General features: G+C 41.0%; 2 protein-coding genes across 2 annotated transcripts in view; both read left to right on the forward strand.

Moving 5' to 3' along the window:
• The window catches only part of cacna1fb (calcium channel, voltage-dependent, L type, alpha 1F subunit), a 43,173-nt gene extending 40,867 nt beyond the window's left edge, over nucleotides 1–2,306 (forward strand). Inside the window, exons 50-51 of the mRNA XM_079514121.1 lie at nucleotides 73–158; nucleotides 698–2,306. Coding sequence (XP_079370247.1) covers nucleotides 73–158; nucleotides 698–985 — 374 coding nt within the window. The 3' untranslated portion in view covers nucleotides 986–2,306. The remainder of the gene's footprint in view (nucleotides 1–72; nucleotides 159–697) is intronic.
• A 6,004-nt stretch (nucleotides 2,307–8,310) lies between these two features.
• The window catches only part of LOC306915604 (E3 ubiquitin/ISG15 ligase TRIM25-like), a gene marked incomplete at its 5' end in the record, with an annotated part of 2,322 nt that continues 632 nt past the window's right edge, over nucleotides 8,311–10,000 (forward strand). Inside the window, 2 exons of the mRNA XM_079493038.1 lie at nucleotides 8,311–8,560; nucleotides 8,873–10,000. The exon at nucleotides 8,873–10,000 is cut by the window's right edge and continues 632 nt beyond it. Of these exons, the coding sequence (XP_079349164.1) occupies nucleotides 8,311–8,560; nucleotides 8,873–10,000 (1,378 nt within the window). The remainder of the gene's footprint in view (nucleotides 8,561–8,872) is intronic.

Raw genomic sequence — 10,000 nt, forward strand, 5'->3', positions numbered from 1 at the left:
TGGTCTACTGTACATATGTTCATAATAATAATAGAACGTGTGTATGTGAATGTGTGTATGTGTGTCGTATAGTGGCCTACACTACACTGCGTGTTCCCAGCCAGCTCAGTTCTCACTACAGTGAAAAAAGAGGGTCAGCTGACAGCCTGGTCGAGGCGGTGAGTTTCAGTCACCATGTTGGTCTTTACTGGTGTTAAGAATGTATACTGAAAATCACAGGTACAGCTGATAAGTGCAAGTATAAATTAATTGTACATTCATTGATTGTTTCAATCTCTTGGTTAAACCAGAAAGATACAGCCAAACTGCCGGTCTGTGTTTACACATGCATGTCATTTAATGAGTGTGCTAAAGTTGTCGAAACACCTTAAAGCTGCAATATGCCATTTTTAACACAAAAAAGAATAATACAATAAACACCTCCGATTTATGAATGAAGGTTCCTACTTTAATCTTTTTAAATGTGTGTGTGTGTGTGTGTGTGTGTGTGTGTGTGTGTGTGTGTGTGTGTGTGTGTGTGTGTGTGTGTGTGTGTGTGTGTGTGCGTGCGTGCGTGCGTGCGTGCGTGCGTGCGTGCGTGCGTGCGTGCGTGCGTGCGTGCGTGCGTGCGTGCGTGCGTGCGTGCGTGCGTGCGTGCGTGCGTGCGTGCGTGCGTGCGTGCGTGCGTGCGTGCGTGCGTGCGTGCGTGTGTTTACAGGTGCTGATATCAGAAGGTTTAGGGTTATACGCCCGAGATCCAAAGTTTGTGGCATTCGCCAAGCGTGAGATCGCAGACGCATGTCACATGACCGTAGACGAGATGGAGTCAGCCGCCAGCGACCTGCTCAGCAGAGGCAGCAGTTCGCCCGGGCCAACAGGAAGTGGTGGTTTCCTTAGCAACACCGACCTGGGGACCCAGTACAGCGACGAAGAGCCAATCAGAACGGGCGGGGGGCGGGATGAGGAGGACCTGGCCGATGAGATGACCTGTGTGACCTCCTTTTGATTTTACTGATGCATGGCTCTTTGGACCAATAGTAAGAGGCGGAGTGGTGAGACAAAAATTAAGGGACATTGGAGGATGACACCGATTGGACCAATCGGGAGAGAGACAGAAATCGCTTGGGGGTTGTGAAATTGATATCAATTTTGGACCAGTCAGCAGAGAAAGTCAATGAATGGTATTGGCGCTGCTACATTGGACTGATTGACCTGCGTTTGGATCAATTAGAAGAGAGAAGTTCTTGGACACCTCTGTAAGAAAGACTTGGGGGTGGGGTGCATTCATATTTGACTGTAATATTTGTGAGATTGATTGAATTTGGACCAATCAGAAGAAAGGATTGCGGTGGACTTTGGCCTCACTCATGTGATTTTGGTCCCTCATGGAAAGGAGTGAGAAAGACAGTGAAAACATACAAACACACAGTCGGATATAGAAGCGACTAGCACTGCTAAAAAAAAAAACGAAAGAAAGAAAGAATTAAAATGAGCGAGAGAGGGGATGCACTGGATTATTATTCTGGATTATATTAACAGAGAATGACCATTCACAGTCTGTCTAAATAGAGTGAGGAGAGAGAGACAGACAGACAGACAGGCAGAGATACAATAACCACAGAAATAAACAGAAAAAGTAGAAGATAAAGGTGTTCGCACCAATGTCTAAAATATATTTTTAAAGGCAACATCACCTGGTAAAGTCAGTATCAATGTGCATTAGCCCTCTCTCTCTCTCTCTCTCTGTGTGTTTCTGATAGAAAGAAACTCACATTTTTACTTTTTAATAGGAAAGAAAATAATTTAAAGTTTTACATAAACTTTGATATACTCTGTGTGTGTGTGTGTGTGTGTGTGTGTGTGTGTGTGTGTGTGTGTGTGTGTGTGTGTGTGTGTGTGTGTGTGTGTGTGTGTGTGTGTGTGTGTGTGTGTGTGTGTGTGTGTGTGTGTGTGTGTGTGTGCGCGCGCACGCACGCTCGTGTGAGTGAGTGCATGCTTGTGTGTGTTTATTTATGTTTCTAGTTTTAGTTTTTTAATTTTGTTCTGAGGACATGTGATGTTCTAAAGTAAGGGCTTTTAAGTGAATACTCCCTGTATGTTACCCTGGAATTGAACCCTCAACCCTCCATCCAAATATGTAAAGAATAAACCAGTGAATTATCTTAATTATGTTTACGTGAATTTCCCCACTGGGATCAATAAAGGATTAGCTTAAATCTACAGTAGCTCCACCAAACATCACCACATCACGCATAAACCTGATTCCTATTGTCGGAACTATTTTTTCAACATTCATTCATTTATCAACTAATGTGACTTTCATCATTTCGAAATTCTCTGTTCATTCAGTTTTTTCAAAATAAATTGGAAATGTGATTAACATAATATCTCTAATTGTCTTGTGAACAGTAAGACCACAACTCAATTCAGGTTGTGAATTCACAGCTTGCTGGTTTTCATGTCTGAAAGGCATACCATCATTTTACTCCACTGATGACCTGGGAGAAATACAAGCTTAAGTGTTCTCGTGTTATCTCAATGGAGAGTAGAATAGAATAAGTAAAAAAATAAAAAATACCCTGCAGAAATATACTTTTTTCCTCTGATGTCATTATTAAATAGAGGTTACTTTGTACAGCTTGTTTAAAAATATAGTAATGATGTTCTCAAACCATTATCAATATTGAATAGAGGATAATAGATGTGATAGATTAGAATTAGAGCCCTACAGATATATCGGTCTGTAAAATTATTGGATTTTTTTAACCACTTTAAACCTTTCTCAAATTCATTAGAAAGTGTTGCACGTTTTGACAACATATCGGTCAAAATCTATAATTGGTGGTGTGTAAAAGATGGACGGTGTCCTCTTTAAACTACACAAACGTGTGAGCTTGTAGATTGGCAATTTTCACCAAAAAGGTTTGGTGTAGGCCAGGGGAAAATAGAGCACACCAAGTACAGATTTTCAAAGTATTGAGGGTTTAAACTTTAAACTAAGGGATTGTGAAGTTTTGTGTCAGTAGCTGTGATAGTATTAAAGCTACTAGTTAGTACTAGTAGCTTTAATACTATCACAGCAACTGACACAAAACACGATCAAACTATAATTGAACTATAATTATAGGGTTATGGGTATGCGATAAACAAATTATCGTCGATATGATTATTATTCTATAGATAGTTATTATTCATATATTTCTTGTCCTTCATACTCACTGGTTCATAATAATAATAGTTTTATACCTGGTGATATTTCATTTTAGTAATATTTGAGGTAGAATTATTTTTGATGTGAAATTGAAACGCTTTTTCAATTTCGCAACATACAGACTGTCTCTGTCTTCTAACTCAGAAACTGCTGGTTTGGATACTGGTGTGCTGCTCTACTGGTATTTTTTTTCACAGTTTTGTTTATTCAAGATTTCAGGGTATACAGTAAATCAAATAAATAAATAACATAACATAACACAATATATGTGACACACCCATACGGAACATACCAAAGATGATAATATGTTTACATATAAATGTCATATGACCACCATATGCAAAATAGTGTGGTATAAGTAAGTAAGTAGCCTTGCCGAGCCATGGGGCCCATCTCCTGTTTCTGTAGCGTGAGGCAGCTTGATCTACAAGTACACCCCCTGGACATGACGCTAGTATGTCGCAGGGACTTACCCTAATCCAACCCTTGATGCTGAGTGTCAACAAAGATGGTTTATATATGAAGATGGGCCAACTTAATTTGAGCCACTAGAGGCGAAATGGTACACAAAGCCTACAAATGGTCTCCTAAATATAGTAGGCGTGGTTTGCTTCTCCCCGACTGTTAGATAAATTCTGACATGTTGTTTACACGTCATGTCAAGTTGGCCACTCCATCATATTCTGTTGCTCAACACATATAGAACTTTGGCCCAGACCGTGTTCCATATAGGTCATATTTTGTCATCTTGCCCTTTTATCATCATTTTACTCTTAGCCTACTGCCTGTTTACTCCGGGTTGTTCTCCTTATCCTATTTATGTCATGTCACCATCCACGTGCCTAATCATCTCAGCCCTATATTATCCTTTATATTATTTTATCATACTTATATTATGGATTTCCTGATGCCACATTCAGATTTAATATCATATATCTTGTTGACTCCTTATTCGGTCTCCATACTGTCTGTCCCCAGGCAAGTTAACTCGCATACTGAGAGGCCTATTTTGATTTGAGACATGTATTTGACCTTGGTGCCTAGTGAGAAATTAGATAGGAGTATTTCTCTCTGTCGAAAGAGTTCACAGCTAGCAGGGAAAGAATGTTATCTTCAGGTTGCCATAGCAACGCCAGCCTCTGTGCTTTCCCGGTCTATGGCCCTCAATGACGGAACCAAGGAAGATGTCATGATACCAGTCTCATCATCCATGTGCTGGTCCAATGAGTGCTCGACAACCAGCACCACCATGGATATTACGGATATGAACTATTTACCAGCCAATGAACGTTTATCAACAACTGACGTGATCTGCAGTATAAGCCAGGAAGATACTGTGAAGAGGGGCAGTTCGGATCCATATTGGAACAATTGAATACTCTAAATTATAGTAATGTATTGTACTATTATTATTATTATCTGAACCATGTAGCACATTCTCTATGTAAATTGACTTTATTACCTACTAAAAATTACAGTTAAAACCTTAAACTTCCTCTCAGAACTTTATTTCGTCTGTCTCCAATTCGTTTTTAAGGTATCCTTCTATTTTTTTATGGTAGAGTGACTGTCATTCAAGATTTAAAGGGCTACTCACTCATTTTTAAGGTAAATACAGCACGGTATTTGGTCTCCCTGCTGGGTTATTGAAGGTATATATTTACAGTCCTTTCTAATTAGCATTACAGAATAGATATAATTTATTTTTATCCATTAAATGGCCTTTCTCGCCATCTTTCCAACAAATTGGTCTTCGATCCTTCCCTTATCTTAGATTTATGCAACAAATTGATCCTTGGGTCGCTGGATTTTTATACACAACACCCCCCCCCCCCCCCCCCCCCCCCCCTCCCAGGCTGACAACAACACTGACAAAGTCATTAGCATTATATGGCAAATGTCATGATTCCCATTTCCCAAATCAGCCCCCATCAACCAAGAGTCTAAGACAGTTATGGACAATATATTATTAAAGCATTGGAACACACATTATATTTCACTTTTCCATGTCCATTCATTTCACGTTATAATATTCATATATCACATATTCTCATCTTAAATATGGGGCCAGAGCCCCCTATGTGTTGTCCGTCAAATTGCAGATGGACAGAGAATCTCACAAGAGTTTGTTGCTGGGATAAAGAAAGGTCGATAACAAAGTAGATTTTCTCCTGATTTGTCTCGCTAAAAGAAACCATTTTAGTATGAATATCTTGGAAATATTGTATGCCTTGTGATGATTGGGTCCAGTATTTAGTTCAGTGACCATGGAGCTACAGCATGGATCATAAGTTGTGTTCACGTTCATTCTCCCATTGGAAAAGAATAGACTCCAACATTCTTCCTGTCTCCTAATAATGTTACCGCCCACCTCACGCAGATACAGGAAGTAATGCAAAGTTGGCCCCTCTTGCTATTGACCTCTTGGGTGTCAAGCAGGGAGGCACTGGGTCCCATTTTTAGAGTCTTTGGCCGGGGATTGAACCCCGACCTCCCAGTCTCAGGGCAGGCACTCTAACCACAAGGCCACTGAGTTGGTAAAATAGTGTGGTAGCATAAAAAAAGAAATTGTATAGCCCTACACTAACAGGGAAGTGACACTGACAGTTACAAACAGCATATCCTGAATCAAGTTTTGAAACAAAACAAACAAGACAAACATACGACAAAACAAGACAACACACAACATGGCATAGTCACCCCTCAAAAGCATATTATGGACATAGCAGTGCACCCACACATAGTTCCTCAATTTACAATTTACAATTTAGGCATTTAGCAGATGCTCTTAATCCAGAGCGATTTACATTAAGCAAGAACAAAAAACATGTCCATACATAAGAAAAGGGTAGCTCTTTAAACTAAGGTCCTTGTTATAAGCACTTATTAACTGTTAATAGAAGGGGTTATCATGAATCATACGTAAGCTAAGAACGTAACAGTGGAATATCTATTTAATGAACCTATGCATATATTCTATATAGTGCTGTGTCTACATAAAATGCTATCTAAGATACATAAGTTCAGCCTTTGCCTGTAAGATTGTCGGGCTATAGGGCAAGTGCTACAAGAAGTGCTACGGGCCAAGATGGAGTCTGAAAACACTACGCCGGAAGATTGGGAGTGAGTCTGCAGTTCTGATTGTAATGGGAAGTGCATTCCATAGTTTTGGAGCCAGAATTGGAGCCATAATGAATACAACCCAGCTGCGTCTGAGATCACGTCTAGCATGCTCAGTTTAAACTCATTCAATCTGGAAAAGCTTGGAACTGTAAATTATTTACCAGTGTGAGGAAGGGACCCCATGTGTCCTCAAACTTGGATAGCGAGCCTCTCAAGGTACATCAATATTTTTCTAATTTAATAAAGTGGAGAACATCTCTAATCCAGTGAAGATGGGATGGGGGAGCAGAGGACTTCCATTTCATCTAAATTAGACGCCTAGCTAAAAGAGTGGTAAAGGCCACCAAGTGACCTTTGTATTTTGGTAGTGATAGAGTAGGGGGAGACATTCCAAAAATATCTACTGGTTTATTTTAATTGATCATTACATTTATCTCAGTTTGTTAAATTATGTACAATAGTTCACCTTTACAGAAAGTAACAACAGTTGAATTGTGTTGAAATGTGATATGGACTGAATGTACAGTATATTGTAGTGTATTGGGTCTCTGGAAGCTGACAGCTGTCAGTCCACTGACCCAGAGACTAGTGAATGGTTGAATTGGTTTAATGAGACTGATTACTTAACATCTCATCTCAACTCCTTTAATTAGAGGCTGTGGTGTGGTTGTTGATGTGTTGTTAACTTGCTCTGTTCTGTTCTGTTCTGTTCTGTTCTGTTCTGTTCTGTTCTGTTCTGTTCTGTTCTGTTCTGTTCTGTTCTGTTCTGTTCTGTTCTGTTCTGTTCTGTTCTGTTCTGTTCTGTTCTGTTCTGTTCTGTTCTGTTCTGGCCCTAGTATACATACACCCTGCGGTCTGGGATCAGATCCCACCAGAGACACCCCTCCCCTGTCTCTCCTGTAGACAGCACACTGTCTCTCTCCCATGTCCTATACTGTCATTTCCTACTGTCTGTCTCTCTCCTGCCCTACTCTCTGTCCTACACTGTCTTCCTCTGAGCTTTCCTACTGCCTGTCTCGCCTAATATCAGACAGCATTATACATTGCATGTCTTCGCTCATCTCGTCATTGTATTTTCTCTGTGTTGTGTTGTGTTGTCACTGTTGTGTTGTGTTACGAATTAGGCTACATTTTGAGTTAACATCTGGTGACCCTCAGGCTGGAGAGAAGCTGTTCCACTGGAACCACTGGCGGACACTCTAACCACAAGGCCACTGAGCTGGTCGTAATATAGTAGGTATGTAGAATTTATGTAAAAATAATAATAATGTAATATTTTCTGTTATGTTAAATCTTTCCTGTGAAAATGTGCTATATTTGGATATGGATTTATATTAAAGGGGTGCAGCAATGAATCGAACTAAGGTTCTTCATTGTTGACTTTTCAGATGGTTGACATCTGTATTATAAATTTCTTTCTTCCGTCTTCTTTTTTGATTTTCATGAGCTCTGCCATCATCAAGATTAAAACAAAAAAGGGGTTCAAACATTTAACTTTATGCGCAATGAATCTATAATATATTGAAGGTTTCACTTTTTGAATTATATTGCGGATGAAAACGAAAATTTCCAAGATATGCTTGTTTGAGATGGATCTGTATAGTGTGTGTGCGTGTTTTCAGATCAGTGTGCCTTTTTTTCCTTTTCCCTCTTTTCTCTTGTATTAGTTCTAGCAGATATATTTAGAGAGAGAGAAACAGTGTGTACCCGTCTGTACACAAGGTAATAAAGAAAAACCTTGAACTTTGAGTCAGCCGATTCCTGCCAAGCCTTTTCTTCTCTCTCTCTCTCTCTCTCTCTCTCTCTCTCTCTCTCTCTCTCTCACACACACACACACACACACACACACACACACACACACACACACACACACACACACACACACACACACACACACACACACACACACACACAGGAGGAACCTCCCATGTCATGTGATTGCTGAGGAAACGCAAACAAACTAAACTCGTCTGACAGTGACTAACAGTCGTACTAAAATGGCACAGCAAGGAGTTCAACTGGATCAGGAACAGTTGAGTTGTTCTATTTGTCTGGATCTACTGAAGGATCCAGTGACTGTTCCCTGTGGACACAGCTACTGCAGGAGGTGTATCGAGTGGTTCTGGAAGCAGGATGATCAGAGAGGAAGGTTCAGCTGTCCACAATGCAGGCACACGTTCAAACCAAGACCTGTTCTGAAGAAAAACACCATGTTGGCTGAGGTGGTGGAGAGCCTGAAGAAGACAGGTGAGACCAATTTAAGTTCTCTTGTAAATACAGTTCACTGTCTGTCAGATATACATTTATAAACCAATAAAGAGATGAAATGTCTTATTGCAAGAATATTAAACAGTAACAACAAAGTTGTGTGGCAGGCTATCTTGAGGGGAAACATTAGACACACAGTCTAACACAGATTGGTGGTAAGGCAGATAGACGATAACAAAAACAATAGTTACCAGGCAGCGGAGTCATGAGGATACATGGGTATAGCCACATACAAATTAAATATATTTATTTATCAGATTCATAAATACATATGTATCAATCTATCAACAGGACTCCAAGCTGCTCCTCCTGATCACTGCTACGCTGGATCTGGAGATGTGGCCTGTGATGTTTGCACTCGGAGGAGACTGAAAGCTGTGAAGACTTGTCTTCAGTGTCTGGTCTCTTACTGTGACACTCACCTCCAGCCTCACTATCAGTCTCCTGCCTTTAAGAAACACAAGCTGGTCAAAGCCTCCGGAGAGCTTCAGGAGAACATCTGCTCTCGTCACAACAGGGTGAGTGAGCTTTTCTGTCGGACCGATCAGCAGTGTATCTGTTCTCTGTGCTCTGTGGAAGAACACAAAGGTCACAATATGACCTCAGCTGCAGCAGAACGGACTGAGAGACAGAAAGAGCTCAATACGAGTCAGCAGAACATCCAGCAGAGAATCCAGGAGAGAGAGAAAGATGTGAAGGTGCTTCACAAGGAGGTGGAGTCCATCAACCACTGTGCTGACAGAGCAGTGGATGACAGTGACACCATCTTTACTGAGCTCATCTCTTCCATGCAGAGAATACAATCTGAGGTGAGGGAGCTGATAAGAGTACAGCAGGAACGTCAAGTGAGTCATGCTGAAGAACTGAGGAGACGTGTGGAGCAGGAGGCCACTGAACTGAGGAGTAGACATGCTGAGCTGGAGCAGCTCTCACTCACAGAGGATCACATCCATTTTCTACAGCGTTACACCTCCCTCTCAAGGATCAGTGCATTGACACACCCAGTCAGCAGCAATGTCCGTCCTCTGAGATACTTTGAAGATGTGACTGTGGCCATGTCCAAGATGAGGGACAAACTAGAGGAAATTCTTTCAGAGGAAGGTACAAACGTCTCAGAGCTAGTGAACAGAGTGGATGTTGTACTGTCAACACCAGAACCCGAGACCAGAGCTGACACACTAGAGGACATTCTTACAGAGGAAGGGACAAATGTCTCAGAGACAGGGAACAGAGTGAAGAAATTAAAGAAGAAGAAGAAAAAAAAGATTCACAGGGGCCAGGCACAGGCAGTACTGTCAACAGCACCAGAACCCAAGACCAGAGCTGAGTTCTTACAATATGCATGTCCAATCACACTGGATCCAAACACAATGCACAAACACCTGTCTCTGTCTAAAGGGAAGAGAAAAGTAACATTTA

Source organism: Electrona antarctica (assembly GCF_951216825.1).
Source record: "Electrona antarctica genome assembly, chromosome: 2".
NCBI classification, from domain to species: Eukaryota; Metazoa; Chordata; class Actinopteri; order Myctophiformes; family Myctophidae; genus Electrona; species Electrona antarctica.